This window comes from Calonectris borealis, chromosome 37 (assembly GCF_964195595.1).
Source record: "Calonectris borealis chromosome 37, bCalBor7.hap1.2, whole genome shotgun sequence".
NCBI lineage: Eukaryota > Metazoa > Chordata > Aves > Procellariiformes > Procellariidae > Calonectris > Calonectris borealis.
Window position 1 is genome coordinate 289,035 of NC_134348.1, and position 23,539 is coordinate 312,573.

Here is a 23,539-nt window from a genome sequence, read left to right on the forward strand (position 1 = left end):
CCGGAAAGAGCCGAAGCGGAGCGGGAGGCGTGTCGGGTGTTTCCGGCGCGGCGGCGGAAATGGCCGAGGGCCGGCGGTGGCGGCCATGTTGGGAGCCGCTGGGTGCTGAGGAGGCGCGAGTGTGAGGCGGCGGCGGCCGGGCCGGGCGGACTCGCCGCCCGCTCCCCTCTCCCCTCCCTTCTCCTCTCCCGTCCCCCTCCCCGGCCTCCCCCATGCCGGTGGCCTGGCCCCCCCCCGCTCCCTGAGCGCGGCCCGGGGTTCCCTCTCCCCCACCTCCCCTTCCCCCTCCCCGCACACCGCCCGCCGCGGCTTCCCCCTATCGCGATAGTCGCCGGCGGCGGGGGGGGGGGCCGCCATGTCGAGCAGCGGTCGCAGCCCTCTACCTACCGTCAACGAGAGAGACGCGGAACAGGTAGGGCCGACGACGGGGAGGGCCTCTGTGAGGGGAAGGGGGGGTCTGAGGGGAGCCCGGCCCCTGCGTGGGGGCCGAGGGGGAAAAGGGGGGTCTGGGGTCGGTTTGTGAGGGGAAAAGGCGGTCTGAGAGGGTCGGGGGTCCTTTTTGTGAGGGGAAAAGGGGGTCTGAGGGGGTCATGGGCTGTTTTGTGAGGGGGAAAGGTGGGTGGTGGGTGGTTTTCTGAGGGGAAAGGGGGGTCTGAGGGGGTCATGGGTCGTTTTGTGAGGGGAAAAGGGGGGTCTGAGAGGGTCGGGGGTGCTTTTCGTGAGGGGAAAGGGGGTCTGAGGGGGTCATGGGTCGTTTTGTGAGGGGAAAGGGGGTCTGCGAGGGTCAGAGGCCCCTTTTCTGAGGGGAAAGGGGGGGTCTGAGGGGGTCGTGGGCTGTTTTGTGAGGGGGAAAGGTGGGTCTGGGGTCAGTTTGTGAGGGGAAAAGGGGCTCTGAGGGAGTCGGGGGTCCTTTTCGTGAGGGGAAAGGGGATCTGAGGGGGTCTGGGGTCGTTTTGTGAGGGGAGAGGGGCGTTTGCGAGAGTCAGAGGCCCTTTTTCTGAGGGGAAAGGGGGGGGTCTGAGGGGGTCATGGGCCGTGTTGTGAGGGGGGTCTGAGAGGGGAAAAAGGGGGTCTGAGAGGGAAAAAGGGGGTCTGAGTGGGTCGTGGGCCCTTTTTGGGAGGGGAAAGAGGGGTTTGAATGGATTGTGGGCCATTTTGTGAGGGGAAAAGGGGATCCCGGGTCATTTTGTGAGGAGAAGGGGGGGTCTGAGGGGGTCCTGGGCCCCTCCATGAGGGGAAAAAGAGGGGGGTCTAAGGGGACCCTGTGCCCCCCAGCCTGGCCCCTCTGCAAGGGGATCCGGGGGGGTGCCCAGCTCCTCTCACAACCCCCCCACGAGGTACCCTGGGGCCTCTCATGGCCCAGACCCCCATGTGAGGTGGGGGGACCTGAGCCAGGACCCCCCCTCAGGGGCTGGATCAGGCTCCTCCATGGGACCTGGTGTAGGGAGGGATGCTCCTGGGCTGGGCCCCCCTCCAAGAGGGGTCTGAGGTCCCATTTTCGGGGGTCCCTGCGGGGCACTGGGGTCTCCCCCCACCAAAGGCAGGGCTGAGGGGATCAGGGCTTGCACCCCAAAAGAAAGGGGGCAGGCAAGGGGGTGCCAGCCCCCCATATTTCTCCCCCCCGGCGGTCCGGTATCTACTGGGGGGTGTGTGCGAGGTTTGGGGTGTCATCGTTGTCGTCCCCCCCCCGTCTCGGTGGCTGCGCGGACTGGGTGTGGGGGCGTGAGCCCACCCCCTTCCCTGCTGCGGCCCCCCCCATGGCGGGGAGGGGGGGGGGCGGATTGTGGGGGCGGCATCGCTGCTACGGGCTGGGCACCCTCTGTGGGGTTTGGGGGGAAGAGGGGGGCTGTGAGGTGTGGACCCCCCAAAATTACGTGGGTGCTCACCTCTGTGATGGGGGGCCAGCCTCCCCTCAAGATGGGGAGAGTGGGGGTTCACCCCCTGTGTGTATTTGGGAGAGGGGGGTGAAGCCCAGACCCCTTTAGGGGGCAGCTGGAAGAGGGGGTCCCCCATTTTGGGGTGTAGGTCTGGAGGGCTCTTGGGGTTCCCCCTGCTCCCAGCTTCGGGTGCTGGTGGGGGACCCCACTTATGGCTCAGCCCTTTTGGGGGGGGCCTGGGGGGTCCCTCAGCTTCCCCAGCTGTGTGGCACCCCCATTTTGGCTGGTATTTTGGGGGGCTCCCCACCTTCTGCGATGGGGGGGACCCCCAAGCGATGGGGAGGAACCCCGGCGCGGGCCGAGGAGGGGGCACAAGTAGCTTCGTCTCCGTGTCCCCAACGCCGAGGGCAAGGCGATGCCACCCGCTCTCCGGCCCTCACTGTGGCGTCGGGCACCCCCTCATTTTGGGTCGTTTTCTTCTATTTTTTCGCCGTTATGTAACGACAGAGGAGAATCCTTCCCGGCTGGGAGGATTTGGGGAGGGGGCGGCGGAGAGTTGGCGAGGGTGGAGCTGGGGGGGGGGCTGCCGCATCTCCCCCCAAACCGGCATCCAAAATCGGGGTGCCTTCCCCCCCCCAGTTCCTCCGTCACGTGGAGGCCGATCTGGCGTGGTTTTATATATATAAAAAAAAAATTCTCAAAAAATACCTAAATTTGGCTGACATTTCAGCGCCGCCGCACCAAAGCTGTTTCACCATCTCCCGTCGGCTGCCGAGGCGGCGGCGATGGGGTTGGGGGGGGGGGGGTGGGGGTGGGGGGAACCGCCCGCCCGCCGCAGGTAGGCCCGGCGCGGCGGCGGTTACCGGTCACACCGTTAGCGGTTACCGGTTACGCCGTAGCCGGTTGCCGCCGGTTTTGTGCCTGCGGCACGATCGGGTGTTGGCAGCGTCGGCACCGCCGGCACCTCGGCCTCTTCGCGCCGGGATCTTTAGACCCGACCGGTGACATCACCCCCGGACCTAGTGACATCACCCCCGGACCCAGTGACATCATCCCCGCCGCCATTCCGGTGGCAATTCCCAGCGGTTTGGCTCTAACGGCAACCGGTGAGGGAGCCGGGGCCCTCCCGCCCCAACGTGTCTCCTTAGCATTGATTTTTCCCTTTTCCACCCCGTTTTCACCCCCTCGGTGCTTCGGGTGTTCCCCAAAACCGCGGCACAACACTGCAACCCCCCCCCAGCTCCCGCGGCCCGGCCGAGCCGGCGTCAGCCCCAACCGGTCGAGCCGGTCTGGTGTTCCCGGCGCTCCTCGGGGAGTTCAACTCTCGGCGAGCTTCCGCCGGCCGCCGGCACCACCCCGCACCGGGCCGGCCGCGGCCGTTGGCGTCGCCGGCACTGCCGCCAGCTGAGCCGGTTTGGGGTCGCCGAGCGTGAGTTCCTGCCGTGGCGCTGGGTTTTGGGATGGGGAAACTGAGGCACGAGGGGTTTCGGCAGCGAGGGAGGGGGTTTAAAGCCAAACTCAAGGCCCGTTTAATTAACGAGAGTTTGGTTAACGAGCGCCAAGCCCGGCACCGCTCTTCGTAGCCGCGGGGGGATGCCGAGGGCCGAGTCCTTCCCTGCTGTGCCAAAACCGGGAACGCCGAGGCGGCCGCCCACATCCCGGCGAGGGAGATGGTGATGACTTCCCGGCGTTTCGGCACCGCACCGGTAAAACCCGGAGCGGGCGGCGCTTTCGGCAAAGCCTCACCGGGCCCCGGCACAGCCGCCACCGCTCTCCTGGCACGACCTTTGCCGGGCAGGGCGTGGAGGAGAGCCGCCAGCGCCGGGAGGTGTTTGCCGGCCCCTCCAGCCTCGCCGATAAGAGGTGCCGGAGAAATGCCAGGCGCGCCGGCACCGCCGCGGACCCCCATGGGGGGGGGGGTACCCGGCGTTGGTGCTGCCGCACACCTCGAAACCCCAAATTAATTCCCCGGCAACGCGGCCAGATGGCGGAGCGCGCTCCCCGCCCCGTTGCCACGGCAGTTTTTTGGCAGAAAAACCCCAGTTTTCTTCACTTTTCCCCATCATCTTCCCGGCAAAGCACCGGATTTTAGGGGAGGGGGAGGATCTGGCTCCCCCGAGTCCCCAAAACGCCGCGTTCCCCCCCCCAAATCTGGGGGCTCGGCGCCTCGCGCCCGGTTGCGCCATCGCCGGCTAAGCAACGCCGAAAACTGCCCCCCCCTCCGCTTCCGCTGGCGGTTTCCTTCCCACGGGGGGGGGGGGGGGCGCGGCACCCCAAGAGTTTGACACCCCCCCCCCATAAACCCCAGCGAGGTTTTGGGGGGGCTGCGGTGGCCCCACATCCCGTCGGGGGTGGGCGGTTTGGCTCCGCTCCCCCGCCCGCTCACGTGCGCCCGTTATCTCCGGTGTCACCGGAGCGGTGACAGCACGGGGGGGGGGGGTGGGGGGGTGACACCGCCCGGCGCCGGCGTTTCGCTCCCCATAAGGGAACACCCCGAAAGTGTCCCTAAAGCTGGGGTGACCCTCGGGAGGAGGTGTGCCGTGGGGGTTTTTGGGGGGGGTTTGGTGGCAGTGGCGTTTCGGGGGACACCCTGGGGGTCCGCCCCCCCCCCTCCAGTCTCGTTTTGGCTGTGGGGATGAACGCAGGCGCCCGGTTTGCCCGTTTTGGGGTAAAATCATGACATTTGGGCACCCCAATTCTGGGAGGGGGTTGGGGAGGGGGCAGCCGTGTCCCCATCCCCTCCCAGGGAGGGGGTGTCACCCTGCTGGCCCTGTCCCCCCCCCCCCTACACTCCAACCCAGCCCGAAACCGCGGCGCTTGCGTCAGGTATCGGGGGCGGCTCCCGGCTTGCCCGGGGCGCGGCACGGCGCCGTACGGCAACGGCGCTCCCGGACTTTGCTCCCGGCTTTGCCGAGAGCCTTCGGACCCCCATTGGAAATTCTTAGGGTGGGTGGGGGGGGACGGGACGGATGACAACAAGGGACATCGAGCTGATTGTCCCCTTCGTGTCCCCGCAGCCGGGTCCCGCGGAGGGGAAGGGCGGCGGGAAGGCCAACATGCTGCGGGGTCGGAATTCGGCCACCTCCGCCGACGAGCAGCCCCACATCGGCAACTACCGCCTGCTGAAAACCATCGGCAAGGGCAACTTCGCCAAGGTCAAGTTGGCCCGGCACGTCCTGACCGGCAAGGAGGTGAGTGCCACCGCGGCGTGGGGACGGTCTTGGTCCCGTGAGTGCCACCGCGGCGTGGGGACGGTCCTGGTCCCGTGAGTGCCACCGCGGCGTGGGGATGGTCCTGGTCCCGTGAGTGCCACCGCGGCGTAGGGATGGGCTCGTGGTCCTCGCCCTGTGGGTGCCACCGCGGGGACGGGCTTGTGGACCTCGTCCTGTGGGTGCCACCGTGGTGTGGGGACAGTTCTGGGCTCCTGGTCCTCGCCCCATGAGTGCCACCACATGGACGGGCTCGTGGTCCTCGTCCTGTGGGTGCCACCGTGGCGTGGGGACAGTTCTGGGCTCCTGGTCCTCGTCCCGTGAGTGCCACCGTGCTCATGGTCCTCGTCCTGTGAGTGCCACCGTGGCGTGGGGACAGTTCTGGGCTCCTGGTCCTTGCCCCATGAGTGCCACCGGGCTCGTGGTCCTCGTCCTGTAGGTGCCACCATGGTGTGGGGACAGTTCTGGGCTCCTGGTCCTCGTCCCGTGAGTGCCACCGTGCTCATAGTCCTCGTCCTGTGAGTGCCACCATGGTGTGGGGACAGTTCTGGGCTCCTGGTCCTCGTCCCGTGAGTGCCACCGTGCTCATGGTCCTCGTCCTGTGAGTGCCACCATGGTGTGGGGACAGTTCTGGGCTCCTGGTCCTCGTCCCGTGAGTGCCACCGTGCTCATAGTCCTCGTCCTGTGAGTGCCACCGTGGTGTGGGGACAGTTCTGGGCTCCTGGTCCTCGCCCCATGAGTGCCACCGCACGGACGGGCTCGTGGTCCTCATCCTGTGGGTGCCACCATGGTGTGGGGACAGTTCTGGGCTCCTGGTCCTCGCCCCACGAGTGCCACCGCACGGACGGGCTCGTGGTCCTCGTCCTGTGGGTGCCACCATGGTGTGGGGACAGTTCTGGGCTCCTGGTCCTCATCCCGTGAGTGCCACCGTGCTCATGGTCCTCGTCCTGTGAGTGCCACCATGGTGTGGGGACAGTTCTGGGCTCCTGGTCCTCGTCCCATGAGTGCCACCGTGCTCATGGTCCTCGTCCCGTGAGTGCCACCGTGGCGTGGGGACAGTTCTGGGTTCCTGGTCCTCGTCCCGTGAGTGCCACCATGGTGTGGGGACAGTTCTGGGTTCCTGGTCCTCGTCCCGTGAGTGCCACCGTGGCGTGGGGACAGTTCTGGGTTCCTGGTCCTCGTCCTGTGAGTGCCACCATGGTGTGGGGACAGTTCTGGGCTCCTGGTCCTCGTCCCATGAGTGCCACCGTGCTCATGGTCCTCGTCCTGTGAGTGCCACCGTGGCGTGGGGACAGTTCTGGGCTCCTGGTCCTCGTCCCATGAGTGCCACCGCACGGACGGGCTCGTGGTCCTCGTCCTGTGGGTGCCACCATGGTGTGGGGACAGTTCAGGGCTCCTGGTCCTCACCCCACGAGTGCCACCGCAGGGATGGGCTTGTGGTCCTCGTCCTGTAGGTGCCACCGCGGTGTGGGGACAGGTTCACAGTCCTCGTCCTATGAGTGCCACAACGGGGACAGGCTTGTGGCCCTCATCCTGTGAGTGCCACCGCGGTTGGGGACAGTTCTGGGCTCCTGGTCCTCGCCCCACGAGTCCGCTGCACGGACGGGCTCATGGTCCTTGTCCCATGAGTGCCACCGCGGCGTGGGGACGGTCCTGGTCCCGTGAGTGCCACTGCGGCGTGGGGACAGTCCTAGTCCTGAGAGTGCCACCGCAGGGTAGGGATGGGCTCGTGGTCCTCGCCCTGTGGGTGCCACCGCAGGGATGGGCTTGTGGACCTCGTCCTGTGGGTGCCACCACGGTGTGGGGACAGTTCTGGGCTCCTGGTCCTCACCCCACGAGTGCCACCGCACGGACGGGCTCGTGGTCCTCGTCCTGTGGGTGCCACCATGGTGTGGGGACAGTTCTGGGCTCCTGGTCCTCGCCCTGTGGGTGCCACCGCAGGGATGGGCTTGTGGACCTCCTCCTGTGGGTGCCACCATGGTGTGGGGACAGTTCTGGGCTCCTGGTCCTCACCCCACGAGTGCCACCGCACGGACGGGCTCGTGGTCCTCGTCCTGTGGGTGTCACCATGGTGTGGGGACAGTTCTGGGCTCCTGGTCCTCGCCCTGTGGGTGCCACCGCAGGGATGGGCTTGTGGACCTCGTCCTGTGGGTGCCACCGCGGTGTGGGGACAGTTCTGGGCTCCTGGTCCTCACCCCATGAGTGCCACCGCACGGACGGGCTCGTGGTCCTCGTCCTGTGGGTGCCACCATGGTGTGGGGACAGTTCTGGGCTCCTGGTCCTCACCCCACAAGTGCCACTGCAGGGACGGGCTCGTGGTCCTCATCCTGTGGGTGCCACCACAGCGTGGGGACAGTTCTGGGCTCGTGGTCCTCGTCCCATGAGTGCCACTGTGGTGCGGGGACAGTTCTGGGCTCCCAATCCTTGTCCCATGAGTGCCACCGCGGTGTGGGGACAGGTTCTCAGTCCTTGTCCTGTGGGTGCCACAACGGGGACGGGCTTGTGGTCCTTGTCCTGTGAGTGCCACCGTGGTGTGGGGACAGCCCCGTCCCCCTGCCCCTCACCCTGTGAGTGCCACCGTGGCGTGGGGACAGCCCTGTCCCCCACCCTGTGAGTGCCACCATGGTGTGGGGACAGCCCTGTCCCCCACCCTGTGAGTGCCACCGTGGCGTGGGGACAGCCTTGGGGACAGTCCCCTCCCCCTGACACCCTCTTCCCCCACCCAGGTCGCCGTGAAAATCATCGACAAGACGCAGCTCAACTCCTCCAGCCTGCAGAAGGTGAGGGGTGGGGGGGGGGTGTCACTGGGTGGGGGGCAGCCGCTTTTGGGGGGACACGTGGGGGGTTGTGGCATCTCCCGCCCCCTCCCAAAAAAAAACCCCACCCCGTTTCTCACAGCTTTTCCGGGAAGTGCGAATAATGAAGGTCCTGAACCACCCCAACATAGGTGAGCCCCCCCCAAACCCCCTCAGCCGCATGCTGGGACTACGGTACCCACCCCTGGGGGGGGTCTCAGGGGGTTGTCCCCCACCCCTGGGGTGGGGGGGGGGGTTCCCCTCACCCCTTGGGGGGGTCCCAGGGGGTGGCCCCCACCCTGCTCCCCCCCCCTCTCCAGCCCCGCTTTGCCCCCTTTGCAGTGAAGCTCTTCGAGGTGATCGAGACGGAGAAGACGCTTTATCTCGTCATGGAGTACGCCAGCGGGGGTGAGCGGCAGGCGGGGAGGGGGGGACGGCAGGCGGGGAGGGGGGACAGCAGGCAGGGAGGGGGGACAGCAGGCAGGGAAGGGGCAGGGCTACCTCTCACCCCTGCTTTTTGTGTCGTCCCCCCCCTCCCCAGGTGAGGTTTTCGACTACCTGGTGGCCCACGGGCGCATGAAGGAGAAGGAGGCCCGGGCGAAGTTTCGACAGGTCAGGGGGAGGGGGGGGAAACGCCGATGCGACACCCCCAAAAAGGGTTTGGGGACAGGCCTGTGTCCCCAGTGGGGCTGGGGGACAACCCTGTACCCCGCCCTGGGGTGGGGTCCCCCCCTGACACCCCCCTCTCCTGCAGATAGTGTCGGCCGTGCAGTATTGCCACCAGAAGTTCATTGTCCACAGGGACTTGAAGGTGAGGAGCCCCCCCCCTTAAAGCCCCCGACACCCCATGGGACCCCTGCCAGCACCCCAAGGTGCTCCACAGGTTCCATCCCCCGCCTCTCGACTCCAGAGCAGCACCCAGATACCCCTGGGACCCCCAGAGCAGCACCCAGACACCCCCAAGATCCCCAGAGCAGCACCCAGACAACCCTGAACCTCCTGGGAGGTGCTAGGACCCCCAGAGCACCACCCAGACACCCCTGGGACCCCCAGAGCAGCACCCAGACAACCCTGAACCTCCTGGGAGGTGCTAGGACCTCCAGAGCACCACCCAGACACCCCTGGGACCCCCAGAGCACCACCCAGACACCCCTGAACCTCCTGGGAGGTGCTAGGACCCCCAGAGCACCACCCAGACACCCCTGGGACCCCCAGAGCACCACCCAGACACCCCTGGGACCCCCAGGGCAGCACCCAGACAACCCTGAGCCTCCTGGGAGGTGCCAGGACCCCCAGGGCAGCACCCAGGATCCCCCAGACTAGCACCAGACACCCCCGGGACCCCCAGAACAGCACCCAGACACTCCTGGGAGGTGCCCGGACCCTCTGGGGCACCACCCAGACACCCTTAGGACCCCCAGGGCAGCACTAGACCCCCCTGAACCCCCTCAGCAGCACCTGGACATCCCTGGGATTCCCAGGGCAGCACCCAGCCACCCTTGGGACCCCCTGGGAGGTGCCGGGACCCCCTGGGGCAGCACCCAGACACCCCTGGGACCCCTCGGGAGGTGCCAGGACCCCCTGGGGCAGCACCCAGCCACCCCTGGGAGGTGTTGGGACCCCCCAGGGCAGCACTTGGACACCCCTGGGACTCCCAGAACAGCACCAGATACCTCCAGAACCCCCCTGCCTGCACCCACATACCCCCAATCCCCCCCCAGCAGAGCACCCAGACACCCCTAAAGCCCCTCGGGGCGCTCTCCCTCCCCTGGGACAGGCGGAAAACCTACTGCTGGATGCCGACATGAACATCAAAATCGCCGATTTTGGCTTCAGCAACGAATTCACCTTCGGGAACAAACTGGACACGTTTTGTGGGTCCCCCCCCTACGCCGCCCCCGAACTCTTCCAAGGGAAGAAATACGACGGCCCTGAAGTCGACGTCTGGAGTTTGGGCGTCATCCTCTACACCTTAGTCAGCGGTTCCTTGCCCTTCGATGGGCAAAATCTGAAGGTAATGCCTCATTTTGGGGGATCCCCGGGGGTCCCCAGGGAGGTTGCGATGTGCTGATGGATGTCTTTCACCTCAGGAACTGCGGGAGCGGGTGCTGCGGGGCAAGTACCGGATCCCTTTCTACATGTCCACCGACTGCGAGAACCTGCTGAAGAAGTTTCTCATCCTTAATCCTACCAAGAGGGGCACCTTGGAGGTGAGGCGGGGGGGGGCGGGAGACCCATGGGAGCACCCTCAGCGGGGTCCTGAGCACCCCCAGCGTGGTCCTGAGCACCCCCAGCAGGGTAGTGGACACTGTGGGGACCCCCTGAGCACCCCCTGGGCACCCCTGGGACACCCAAGTGTGGTCCTGGGGACCTTCAGCATGGTCCTGGACATCCCTGGGATCCCCCAGGACCCACTAGCATGGTCCTGGACACCCCCAAGAGCACCCCAAGACCCCCAGCCTGGTCCTGGATGCCCCCAGGTTTCCCCAGGCACCCCCAGCAGGGTCCTGGGCACCCCCAGCATGGTCCTGGACACCCCTGGGACACCCAAGTATGGTCCTGATCACCTTCAGCATGGTCCTGGACATCCCTGGGATCCCTCAGGACCCCCTAGCATGGTCCTGGACACCCCCAAGGGCACCCCAAGATCCCCAGCGTGGTCTTGGGCACCCCTGGGACACCCAAGTGTGGTCCTGGGCACCTTCAGCATGGCCCTGGGATCCCCTAGGACCCCCTAGCATGGTCCTGGATACCCTCAAGAGCACCCGAAGACCCCCAGTGTGGTCCTGGGTGCCCCCAGGGACCCCCAGTGTGGTCCTGGGGACCCCTGGGAGCCCCCGAGCACCCTCAGGACTCTCTGAGCACCCCCAGCATGGTCCTGGGCACGTCCAGCAGGGTTGTGGGGACCCCCTGAGCACCCCCAGCATGGTCCTGGACACCCCCAAGAGCACCCCAAGACTCCCAGCCTGGTCCTGGATGCCCCCAGGTTTCCCCAGGGACTCCGAGTGGTGGTCCTGGGGACCCCCGGGAGCCCCTGAGCACCCTCAGGACCCTCTGAGCACCCCCAGCATGGTCCTGGGCATCACCAGCAGGGTCGTGGACACGCTGGGGACCCCCTGAGCACCCCCAGCATGGTCCTGACCTCCCTGTGACCCCTCAGGCACCCCCAGTGTAGTCTGGGACCCCCCTGGGCACCCCCAGCATAGTCCTAGGCACCCCCAGGGCCCCCTAGTGTGGTCCTGGGCACCCCTGAGTACCCCCAGCATGGTCCTGAACCCCCTGGGACCCCCCTGGGCACGTCCAGCATGGTTTGGGACCCCCCTGAGCACCCCCAGTGTGGTCCTGGGCACCCCCAGGTGCCCCCTAGCGTGGTCCTGGCCACTCTTGGAGCCCCTTGGGCACCCCCAATGTGGTCCTGGGCACCTCCGAGCACCCCCAGCATGGTCCTGAACCCCCTGCGACCCCCCCAGGCACCCCCAGCATGGTCCAGGACCCCCCAGACACCCCCAATATGGTCCTGGGCACCCCCAGAAGCTCCCTAGGACCCCCCCAGTGCAGCCAATGAACCCCCAGCACAGCACCAAGGACTCCTGGAGCCTCCTGCCCCCCCGCCAGACCCCAGAGGTGACCCCAGGAAGCCCCTTGGGACCCCCAGCCCCCCCTCCTGCTTCCTCAAGACCCACTTTGGTGTCACTGTCCCCCCCCCCCACCCAGCAAATCATGAAGGACCGCTGGATGAACGTGGGCCACGAGGACGACGAGCTGAAGCCCTACATGGAGCCCGTGCCAGACTACAAGGACCCTCGGAGGACAGGTAGGACCCCCCCTGGACACTTGGGTCCCCTTTTTGGGGGGATGGGGGGGTCCTTGAGGGGCCACCCGGATTCCTGGGTTCCCCCACTGAGGCCTGGCCCCCCCCCAGAGCTGATGGTGTCCATGGGGTACACGCGGGAGGAGATCCAGGAGTCGCTGGTGGGGCAGAAGTACAACGAGGTGATGGCGACCTACCTGCTGCTGGACCACAAGAGCTCGGAGGTGCGGGGACGTCGGGGGGACGTTGGGGACACCGCGGGGGTGTAGGGGGGTGCGGGGGATGTGGGGACAACGGGGAGAGGTGAGGATGTGGGTGGGACGGAGTATGGAGGGAATGAGGGGACACGAGGGGACACGAGGAGGGTCATGGGGACGGATGTGATGGGGAACATGGAGGGGATGAGGGGACACGGGGACGTTGAGGGGACACGGGGACGTTGAGGGGACACGGGGACGTTGAGGGGAGGTGGGGATGTGAGGAGATACGAACGTGCGCTGGAGCATGCAGAATGTGAGGGGACAACGAGGGGACACGAGGAGGGTCATGGGGACAGCTATGACAACATGGAGGGTATGAGGGGACATGGGGACAACGGGGAGAAGCGAGGTGACACAGGTGAGGGGAGATGTGAGGACGTGGGTGGGACAGGGAGTATGGAGGGGATGAGGGGACAACGAGGGGACACGAGGAGGGTCATGGGGACGGATGTGATGGGGAATATGGAGGGGATGAGGGGACATGGAGACATTGAGGTGACACGGGGACATGAGCAGACAGGGACATGCAATGGAGCATGGAAGATATGAAGGGACAACGAGGGGACACGAGGAGGGTCATGGGGACAGCTATGACAGGGAACATGGTGGTATGAGGGGACATGGGGACATTGAGGTGACATGGGGACAAGAGACACATGCGATGGAGCATGGAGGGTATGAAGGGACAACGAGGGGACACAAGGGTCATAGGGACAGTGGTGACAGGGAACATGGAGTGTTTGAGGGGACATGGGGACAATAAGGGGACATGGGGACAATGAGGTGACATGGGGACACGAGGAGACTTGGACATGCACTGGAGCATGGAGGATGTGAGGGGACAACGAGGGGACACAAGGAGGGTCATGGGGACAGCTATGACAGGGAACGTGGAGGGTATGAGGGGACATGGGGACATGAGGTGACATGGGGACACGAGGAGACACAGACGTGATGGACCACAGAGAATATGAGGGGACAACGAGGGGACAGAAGTGGGGACATGGGACAGCTCTGATGGAACAGGGAGGGTATGAGGGGACACGGGGACAACGAGGGGACGTTGGGAGGGTCATGGGGACATGGGTATGAGGGGACACTGAGGGTATGAGAGCGCGTGAGGACAATGAGGTGACATGGGGACTTGAGACAAGGGGGACACGGGTATGATGGAGCATGGAGGGTGTGAGGGGACATGAGGACAAGGGGACACGCGTGTGGGGGACGTGGGCTTGATAGGGAACGTGAACGGGATGTGGGGACAACAAGGAGAGGGACATGGGGACAATGAGGTGACACGGGGACATGAGACATGGACGTGTGATGGAGCGTGGAGGATAAGAGGGGACATGGGGACAACGAGGAGACGCAGGAACATGGGGACATGGGTATGACAGAACCTGGAGATATGCGAGGACATGGGGACAATGAGGGGACACGGGGACATGAGACGTGGACGTGTGATGGAGCGTGGAGGATAAGAGGGGACATGGGGACAAGGAGGGGACACGAAGAGGAACATGGGGACATGGGTATGACAGAGAACATGGAGATATGTGAGGACATGGGGACAATGAGGGGACATGGCGATGTGGGGGACAGCTGTGACAGAGCGTGGAGGATATGAGGGGACATGGGGACGACGAGGGGACACGAGGAGGGTCCTGGGGACACAGCTGTGCCAGGGAACATGGAGGAGATGAAGGGACATGGGGACACCGAGGGGGCACAAAGAGGAACGTGGGGACTTGGGTATGACACGGAACCCAGGGAGGACATGAGGGGACACGGGGACAACGAGGGGACGGGATGGGACACTCTGATGGGGACACAAGGGACACCGACCTTCCCAGCCATACCCTGACACCGTGCCAGCGCGTCCCCGTGCCATCATGTCCCCGTCCCCAGCTGTGCCCCGTGCTGGCGCGTCCCTGTCCCCAGCCGTGCCCCGTGCCAGCGCGTCCCTGTCCCCTGCACGTCCCCCGTGCCAGCGCGTCCCATCCCCAACCGGCGGGTCCCCGTCCCCCTGCCTCCTTGGTGTGTGTGTCCCCCCCCCGTGTCCCCACACGTGTCCCCTCGTGTCCCCAGCTGGAGGAGAGCCTGGCGCTGAAGCCGCGGGCGGCCCCCGACCTGGCCAACAGCTCGGGCCCCTCCCCGGCGCACAAGGTCCAGCGCAGCGTCTCCGCCAACCCCAAGCGCCGCGTCAGCGACCAGGGTGAGCCCCCCCGGACCCCTGGGTCCGTGGGTGGGGGGGGGGGCCCGGACCCCTGGGTCCGTGGGTGGGGGGGGGCCCGGACCCCTGGGTCCATGGGTGGAGGGGTCCAGATGCTTGTGTCCATGGGTGGGGGGGCAAGGGGGGCACCTGGGTCCGTGGTGGGGGGAGCCTGGACCCCTGGGTCCATGGGTGGGGGGCAAGGGGGGCACCTGGGTCTGTGGTGGGGGGGCCTGGACCCCTGGGTCCATGGGTGGGGGGGCCCAGACTCCTGGGTCCATGGGTGGGGGGCAAGGGCTGCACCTGGGTCCATGGTGGGGAGGCACCTGGATGCCTGGGTCCATGAGTGGGGGGGTAAGGGGGGCACCTGGGTCCATGGTGAGGGGGGGCCTGGACCCCTGGGTCCATGGGTGGGGGGCCCAGATGCCTGGGTCCATGGGTGGGGGGGGCTCAGACCCCTGGGTCTATGGGTGGAGGGGCCCAGATGCTTGGGTCCATGGGTGGGGGGGCAAGGGGGGCACCTGGGTCCGTGGGGGGGGGGGGCTTGGACCCCTGGGTCCATGGGTGGAGGGGCCCAGATGCTTGGGTCCATGGGTGGGGGGCAAGGGGGGCACCTGGGTTCATGGTGAGGGGGAGCCTGGACCCCTGGGTCTATGGATGGGGGGGCCCAGGTGCCTGGGTCCCTGGGTGGGGGGGCAAGGGGGGCACCTGTTCCCTGGGGGGGGGGGGGGCTGGACACCTGTGTCTGTGGGTGGGGGGGCAAAGGGGGCACCTGGGTCCATGGTGGGGGGGGGCCTGGACGCCTGAGTTGGGGGGCAACGGGGGCACCTGGGACCCTGGGTGGGGGGCGCCTGCACGCCTGGGTCCATGGGTGGGGGACATGGGTGAGCCCCTGGACACCTGGGGGGGGACAAGGGGGGGGTGGGTCCCCTGGGTCTTTCAGGGGTGGGAGCAGGGGGGGCCCGGATGCCTGGGTCCCCTGGGGGCCACCTGGGTCCCAAAGGGTGGATGGGACGAAGCAGGGGGGTCCCCGTGGGGCAGCGAGGTGGAACAGGGACACCCGGGTCCCTGGGGGGGGGGGGGAGAGTGGGAGGGTGGGATGGGGGGTCCCAGGATGCCAGGGTCCCCGTGGGACCCCCCCTTGACACCCTGCCCCCCCCCAGCCGGCCTCTCCATCCCCACCTCGGCCTCCTACTCCAAGAAGACGCAGGCGGCCAACGCCGAGAACAAGCGAGGAGGAGGAGGAGGAGGAGGAGGAGGGGAGGAAGAGGGGGGGCGGCGGGCGGGCAGCACCGCCAAGGTGCCCCCCAGCCCCCTGCCCGGCCTGGAGCGAGCCAAGGGCACCCCCTCGCCTTCCACGGTCAGCCACGGGGTGGGGGGGCACCCATGCCGGGGTCCCCTGGCGTGGGGGGGAGTGGGGGGGGACCCATGCTGGGGTCCCCGGGGGGGGGGGGGGGGACCCATGCCGGCGTCCCCGGGGGTGCGGAGAGTCAGGGGGCACCCATGCCAGGGTCTCCTAGGGTGGGGGGGCACCCATGCCAGGGACCCTGGGGGCGGGGGGAGTGGGGGGGACCCATGCCAGGGTCCCCTGGGGTGGGAGGGGCACCCGTGCCTGGGTTCCAGGGAGTGGGGGGGCACCCGTGTCTGGGTCCCCTGGGGGTGGGAGCAGTGTGGCCCGGACACCTGGGTCCCCTGATTTTTTGGGGGGGGGGGTGGTGAAGCTCTCTGGGGGTGCAGGAGTGCAAGCGGGGGGGTCGTGGGTGCCCTGGGGGATGGGAGAAAGGGGGCCTGGACGCCTGGTCTGTTGAGGGTGGGAGCAGCCCAAACACCTGAAGGAGGGTCCCCAGACACCTGGGTCCTCTATTTGGGGGTGCCCATGGGGGTTCCCAGATGCCTGGGTCCCCCCTGAGCGCCCCCCCCCCCCACCCCCCCCACAGAACAGCGTCCTCTCCACCGGCACCACGCGGAGCCGTAACTCCCCGCTGCTGGACCGGGCCAGCCTGGGCCAGAGCTCCCTGCAGAACGGCAAGGACAGGTAGGGGACCCCCCCAGCGTGTCCCCCCCACCCCAAAATACCCCCCCGCCCCCCCCCCCACACCCTTAACGCACCCCCCCGGCCCCCCGCTTTTCTCTCCTTAGCCTGCCCGCGCCAGGCTGCCGGCCCTCACCCGCTGCACCCCCGGCCCCCGGGGCCCCCCCGCGGTCCCGGCAGCACCCGAAACCCGCCGCCACCCCCGCCGACGCCAACTGCGAGGCGCCCCGGCCCAGGCAAGGCCCCCCCCAAAATCCCGGCGCGGGGCCCGTGTCCTGGGGGGGACCCCTGGGAGGGTTTGGAGGGGTCCCCGTGTGCCTCTCCCTGACCCTGCCTGGCACCCCAGCATGTCCCCAGGGATTTGGGGTGACTCAGGGTGCTGGCATCCCTCTGCCTGGCACCCCAGCATGTCCCCAGGGATTTGGGGTGACTCGGGGTGCTGCTGTCCCCCTGGCTGGCACCCAGCATGTCCCCAGGGATTTGGGGTGACTCGGGGTGCTGCTGTCCCCCTGGCTGGCACCCAGCATGTCCCCAGGGATTTGGGGTGACTCGGGGTGCTGCTGTCCCCCTGCCTGGCACCCCAGCATGTCCCCAGGGATTTGGGGTGACTCGGGGTGCCGGCGTCCCACTGCCTGGCACCCCAGCATGTCCCCAGGGATTTGGGGTGACTCGGGGTGCTGCTGTCCCCCTGCCTGGCACCCAGCATGTCCGCAGGGATTTGGGGTGACTCGGGGTGCTGTTGTCCCCCTGCCTGGCACCCCAGCATGTCCCCAGGGATTTGGGGTGACTCAGGGTGCCGGTGTCGCCCTGCCTGGCACCCCAGCATGTCCGCAGGGATTTGGGGTGACTCGGGGTGCTGGTGTCCCCCTGCCTGGCACCCCAGCATGTCCCCAGGGATTTGGGGTGACTCGGGGTGCTGCTGTCCCCCTGCCTGGCACCCAGCATGTCCCCAGGGATTCGGGGTGACTCGGGGTGCCGGTGTCCCCCTGCCTGGCACTCCAGCAAGTCCCCAGGGATTTGGGGTGACTCGGGGTGCTGCTGTCCCCCTGCCTGGCACCCCAGCATGTCCCGAGGGATTTGGGGTGACTCGGGGTGCTGTTGTCCCCCTGCCTGGCACCCCAGCATGTCCCCAGGGATTTGGGGTGACTCGGGGTGCCGGCGTCCCCCTGGCTGGCACCCAGCATGTCCCCAGGGATTTGGGGTGACTCGGGGTGCTGGTGTCCCCCTGCCTGGCACCCCAGCATGTCCCCAGGGATTTGGGGTGACTCGGGGTGCTGCTGTCCCCCTGCCTGGCACCCCAGCATGTCCCCAGGGATTTGGGGTGACTCGGGGTGCCGGTGTCCCCCTGCCTGGCACCCCAGCATGTCCCCAGGGATTTGGGGTGACTCGGGGTGCCGGTGTCCCCCTGCCTGGCACCCCAGCATGTCCCCAGGGATTCGGGGTGTCGGTGTCCCCCTGCCTGGCACCCCAGCATGTCCCCAGGGATTTGGGGTGACTCGGGGTGCTGCTGTCCCCCTGGCTGGCACCCAGCATGTCCCCAGGGATTTGGGGTGACTCGGGGTGCCGGTGTCCCCCTGGCTGGCACCCAGCATGTCCCCAGGGATTTGAGGTGACTCGGGGTGCTGCTGTCCCCCTGGCTGGCACCCCAGCATGTCCCCAGGGATTTGGGGTGACTCGGGGTGCTGCTGTCCCCCTGCCTGGCACCCAGCATGTCCGCAGGGATTTGGGGTGACTCGGGGTGCTGCTGTCCCCCTGCCTGGCACCCCAGCATGTCCCCAGGGATTCGGGGTGACTCGGGGTGCCGGTGTCCCCCTGCCTGGCACCCAGCATGTCCCCAGGGATTCGGGGTGACTCGGGGTGCCGGCGTCCCCCTGCCTGGCACCCCAGCATGTCCCCAGGGATTTGGGGTGACTCGGGGTGCCGGTGTCCCCCTGCCTGGCACCCCAGCATGTCCCCAGGGATCAGGGGCGATTCAGGGTGTCCCCTGTCTCCACCCCTGTCCCCCCCTCTCCAGAGCAGGGGGGGATTTGGGGTGCTGTGGGGCACCCACAGGTCCCCAGGGTGCTGTGGGGCACCAGTGGGTCCCCAGGGTGCTGTGGGGTGCCGGTGGATCCCCGGGGTGCGGCAGGGCACCAGTGGGTCCCCAGGGTGCTGTGGGATGCCAGTGGGTCCCCAGGGTGCTGGCAGGTCCCCAGGGTGCTGTGGGGTGCCAGTGGATCCCCAGGGTGCGGCAGGGCACCAGTGGGTCCCCAGGGTGCTGTGGGGTGCCGGTGGGTCCCCCGAATGCAGTGGGACACCAGTGGGTCCCCAGGGTGCTGTGAGGTGCCAGTGGATCCCCAGGGTGCGGCAGGGCACCAGTGGGTCCCCAGGGTGCTGTGAGGTGCCGGTGGGTCCCCTGAATGCAGTGGGCCACCAGTGGGTCCCCAGGGTGCTGTGAGGTGCCGGTGGGTCCCCCGAATGCAGTGGGCCACCAGTGGGTCCCCAGGGTGCAGCGGGGCACCAATGGATCCCCAGGATGCTGGCAGATCCCCGGGGGGTGCTGTGGGGGTGCCAAGCGCATCCCTGGGGTGCAGCAGAAGGGGAGGGGGGATGGGTGGGGCTGGTGCCCCCCATTAACCCCCCCCCCCTCTATTCCCACAGCGGGGCACCCAGTCGGGTACCGGCAGCTTCTCCTTCAGCCCACAACGTCAACCAGGGCCCCGGGGAGCGCCCCAGTTTCCCCCGGGGGGTCTCCAGCCGCAGCACCTTCCACGCCGGGCAACTCCGCCAGGCGCGAGACCAGGCCCCCCTGCCCTACGCGCTGCCCCCCGGCCTGCCCCCCCCCGCCTCCCCCTCCGGCGCCAGCCAGGGCCGCCGCGGCCCCTCCGCCAGCCTCTTCAGCAAGTTCACCTCCAAGTTCGTCCGGAGGTGAGGAGGGGCTGGGGGGGGACGGGGACACCCCCGGTTTGTCACCACGTGTCCCCGCTGCGTGTGGTTTCTCGGTGTCTTCTCACCTGGGCTGGCCCCGTGTGAGCCCCAGGGATCTTTCGTGTCCCCTCCGTGTGTGTCCCCCTCTGTGTGTCCCCTTGTGTCCCCCCCACCCACCTCCCGGGCTCCTCTGGGTCCCCCTTGTGTCCCCCTAGGGCTCTTCCATGTCCCCTTGTGTCCCCCCAGGGCTCTTCCATGTCCCCTTGTGTCCCCCCCCAGGGCTCCTCTGGGTCCCCTTGTGTCCCCCTAGGGCTCTTCCATGTCCCCTTGTGTCCCCCCAGGGCTCTTCCATGTCCCTTTGTCCCCCCCCAGGGCTCCTCTGGGTCCCCTTGTGTCCCCCCAGGGCTTCTCCTGTGCCACTGTCCCCCCTCGGTGGCTCCTCTATGTCCCCTCTGTGTCCCCTTGTCCCCTCAGGGCTCTTCCAGGTCCCTTCTGTGTCCCCTCTGTGTGTCCCCTTGTCCCCCCCCAGGGCTCCTCTGGGTCCCCTTGTCCCCCCCCCAGGGCTTCTCCTGTGCCACTGTCCCCCCTCGGTGGCTCCTCCATGTCCCCTCTGTGTCCCCTCCTCCCCCCAGGGCTCCTCCATGTCCCCTTGTCCCCCCCAGGGCTTCTCCTGTGCCACTGTCCCCCCTCGGTGGCTCCTCTATGTCCCCTCTGTGTCCCCTTGTCCCCTCAGGGCTCTTCCAGGTCCCTTCTGTGTCCCCTCTGTGTGTCCCCTTGTCCCCCCCCAGGGCTCCTCTGGGTCCCCTTGTCCCCCCCCCCCAGGGCTTCTCCTGTGCCACTGTCCCCCCTCGGTGGCTCCTCCATGTCCCCTCTGTGTCCCCTCCTCCCCCCAGGGCTCCTCCATGTCCCCTTGTCCCCCCCAGGGCTTCTCCTGTGCCACTGTCCCCACTCGGTGGCTCCTCCGTGGCCCCTCTGTGTGTCCCCTTGTCCCCTCAGGGCTCTTCCATGTCCTTTCTGTGTCCCCTCTGTGTGTCCCCTTGTCCCCTCAGGGCTCTTCCATGTCCCTTCTGTGTCCCCTCTGTGTGTCCCCTTGTCCCCCCCAGGGCTTCTCCTGTGCCATTGTCCCCCCTCGGTGGCTCCTCTATGTCCCCTCTGTGTCCCCTCCTCCCCCCAGGGCTCCTCCGTGTCCCCCCCAGGGCTCCTCCGTGTCCCCTCTGTGTGTCCCCTTGTCCCCCCCAGGACTCCTCTGTGTCCCCTCAATGTCCCCCATCGTCCCCCCCCTTGCTCCTGTGCCAATCACGTCCCCCCACAGCTCCTCAATGTCCCCCTCTGTGTCCCCTTGTCCCCTCAGGGCTCCTCCTTGTCCCCCCATATCCCTCTGGGGCTCTTACACATTCCTTCTGTGTCCCCTGGGGGCTTCTCTCTGTGTCCCTCATGTCCCCTCTGTGTCCCCCCTTGTCCCTCATGTCCCCTCTGTGTCCCCCCTTGTCCCTCATGCCCCCCTTGTCCCTCTCTGTCCCCCCTTTGCCCCCCCCGGCCCCTCCTGTGTCCCTCCTGGTCTCCCACGTCTCCTCCTGTCATCCAGTGTCCCCTCTCTGTCCCTGTCCCACCCCCCGTATCCCCCCCCCAGGGCTCCCCCTGTCCCCCAGTTCTCCTGCCACCCCCTTGGGGACCCCCCCACGTCCCCTCCTGTCCCTCTGTGTCCCCCCCCCCACCGTGTGGTGCCGCAGAGCCGAGGAGGGGGTGACAGGGTGGGGGGATGGGGGGGGGTGCCCTTCACCCCGGACGCCTGGGTCCTCCGCTGACCCCATCCCCATTTTGGGTGGGGGGGGGTGTGCCGGGAGGGGGAGGGGGTCCCCTGGGGTGTGGGGGAGGGGAGTGGCTCTACCCCGGCCCCCTCCCCCCCTCCCCCCAACGTCGCCCTTCTCTTCTGTTTGTCTTTGTAGAAATCTGTCTTTCAGGTTTGCCAGAAGGTAGGGCCGCGCCGGACGCCTGGGTGTCCCCCCCACCCCCACCCTTCGCATGCCACCCCCACGCCCCACCCCCACCCGGGGAGAGCAGGTCCCGTCCCTCCCCCACCCCCCCCAAAAAAAAAAAACCCTCCCCCAACCCCCCCCCCCCCCCGCGTCGGCGCTGCACGGCCCCGCATGGCCCCCTCCCCGCTCGGCTGCGGCTGTCTGTCCGTCCGTCCGTCCCCGTGTGCGTGTGTGTGTGTGTCTGTCCCCCTCCCCGTGCCGTCTGTCCCCCTCCCCGTGCCGTCTGTCCCCCTCCCCGTGCCGTCTGTCCGCCTGGGACCCCTGCCGGGAGGGGGAGGGGCTGCCCCCCCACCCCATCCCCCCCCCACTGATCTCTGCCCCTTCTTTGTTTCTCGAGGAACCCGCACGAGCCCGAGAGCAAGGACCGGGTGGAGACGCTGAGGTGAGTGCGGGGACGGGGTCCCCGGGACACCCACGGGGTCCCCGGGACACCCACAACATCCCCAGGGTCCCCATGACACCCCCGTGACACCCACGACACCCCCAGAGTCCCCGGGACACCCACGGGGTCCCCGGGACACCCACAACATCCCCAGGGTCCCCATGACGTCCCCAGGACACCCACAACATCCCCAGGGTCCCCGGGACACCCCCGTGACACCCACAACATCCCCAGGGTCCCTGGGACACCCACGGGGTCCCCAGGACACCCACAACATCCCCAGGGTCCCCATGACACCCCCATGACACCCACAACACCCCCAGGGTCCCCGGGACACCCACGGGGTCCCCAGGACACCCACAACACCCCCAGGGTCCCCATGACACCCCCGTGACACCCACAACACCCCCAGGGTCCCCATGACACCCCCGGGGTCCTTGGGACACCCATGACACCCCCAGGGTCCCCATGACACCCCCGTGACACCCACAACACCCCCAGGGTCCCCGGGACACCCACGGGGTCCTTGGGACACCCACGACACCCCCAGGGTCCCCATGACACCCCCGTGACACCCACAACACCCCCAGGGTCCCCATGACACCCCCGGGGTCCTTGGGACACCCATGACACCCCCAGGGTCCCCATGACACCCATGGGGTCCCCAGGACCACTGCTTTGTCTCTCAGAACACCCCCGGGGTCCCTACGACACCCCTGGGGTCCCTGGGACACCCATGGGACCGCCCTGTGCCACCCAGGCCCACCACACTGGTCCTGGTGCCATCCATGGGGTCCCCCTGACACCCAGGACCTCCACACTGGTCCTGGTGACACCCCCAGGGTCCCCATGACACCCAAGCCCACCACACTGGTCCTGGTGACATCCGTGGGGTCCCTGTGACCCCCAGGACCTCCACACTGGTCCTGGTGCCATCCATGGGGTCCCCCTGCCACCCAACCCACCACACTGGTCCTGGTGACACCCCCAGGGTCCCCCTGCCACCCAGGACCTCCACACTGGTCCTGGTGCCATCCCCGTGCCACCCAAGCCCACCACACTGGTCCTGGTGCCATCCGTGGGGTCCCCCTGCCACCCAAGCCCACCACACTGGTCCTGGTGCCATCCATGGGGTCCCTGTGACCCCCAGGACCTCCACACTGGTCCTGGTGACATCCCTGTGCCACCCAACCCACCACACTGGTCCTGGTGCCATCCATGGGGTCCCTGTGACCCCCAGGACCTCCACACTGGTCCTGGTGACATCCCTGTGCCACCCAACCCACCACACTGGTCCTGGTGCCATCCATGGGGTCCCCATCCCACCCAAGCCCACTCATCCCCATATCCCCTCCAGAACCCCCCCCCCCGACCCCCCCCCAGACCCACCTCCCTTTTTGGTGACACCCCCAACCCTTATCCCCATCCCCCCACCCCCCAATCCCTCCCCTCCCCCCAGACCAACAGTCGGTCCCGAAAAAGAATCCCGGGAAGCCAGCGGTCGAGAAGCCAAACCTCGTTCTTTACGTTTCACCTGGAGCATGAAGACGACGAGTTCTTTAGAACCCGGCGAGATGTTACGCGAAATCCGGAAAGTTCTGGACGCCAACAGTTGTCGATGCGAACCCCAGGAGCGTTTCGTCCTCCTCTGCGCCCACGGGGCTCCGGGTCACGATTCCTTCGTCCAATGGGAGATGGAGGTTTGCAAACTTCCCCGCCTCTCCCTCAACGGCGTCCGCTTCAAACGCATCGCCGGTACCTCCATGGCCTTCAAGAACATCGCCTCCAAGGTGGCCAATGAGCTGAAGCTCTGAGCGGGCGGGGCGGGGAGGGGGGGAGGGGATGATGATGATGATGTCAGCACCCCACCGCCTTCCGTCATCTCCTCGTGGAGGGGAGGGGGGGGGTGGGGTGGGGACGCACGCCGTGATGGATTGATGGGGGTGGGGTGGGGAGGGGGGGGGGTGGGGTGTGTGGGGACGTCCTGGTGGCCCAAGGACTTGTGGGGACGTCGTGGA

General features: G+C 67.6%; 1 protein-coding gene across 8 annotated transcripts; it reads left to right on the forward strand.

The window, feature by feature from the left end:
- Positions 1–39: 39 nt before the first annotated feature.
- Positions 40–23,386, forward strand: MARK2 (microtubule affinity regulating kinase 2). Of its 8 annotated transcripts, none has more exons than XM_075135180.1 (19): positions 49–412; positions 4,895–5,068; positions 7,813–7,866; positions 7,985–8,033; positions 8,224–8,289; positions 8,423–8,493; positions 8,636–8,692; positions 9,659–9,895; positions 9,972–10,091; positions 11,596–11,695; positions 11,804–11,916; positions 14,041–14,167; positions 15,328–15,524; positions 16,102–16,199; positions 16,304–16,432; positions 18,837–19,103; positions 21,050–21,076; positions 21,477–21,521; positions 22,981–23,381. In XM_075135180.1, exons 1-19 carry the CDS (start codon positions 356–358, stop codon positions 23,333–23,335), a joined length of 2,343 nt encoding a protein of 780 aa, XP_074991281.1. In that variant the 5' UTR covers positions 49–355; the 3' UTR covers positions 23,336–23,381. The 8 variants fall into 8 exon arrangements, with proteins under 8 accessions (XP_074991286.1, XP_074991281.1, XP_074991284.1 ...); XM_075135183.1 differs by having other exon boundaries at positions 23,062–23,369; XM_075135185.1 differs by lacking the exon at positions 16,304–16,432 and having other exon boundaries at positions 40–412; positions 22,981–23,382.
- Positions 23,387–23,539: the final 153 nt, after the last annotated feature.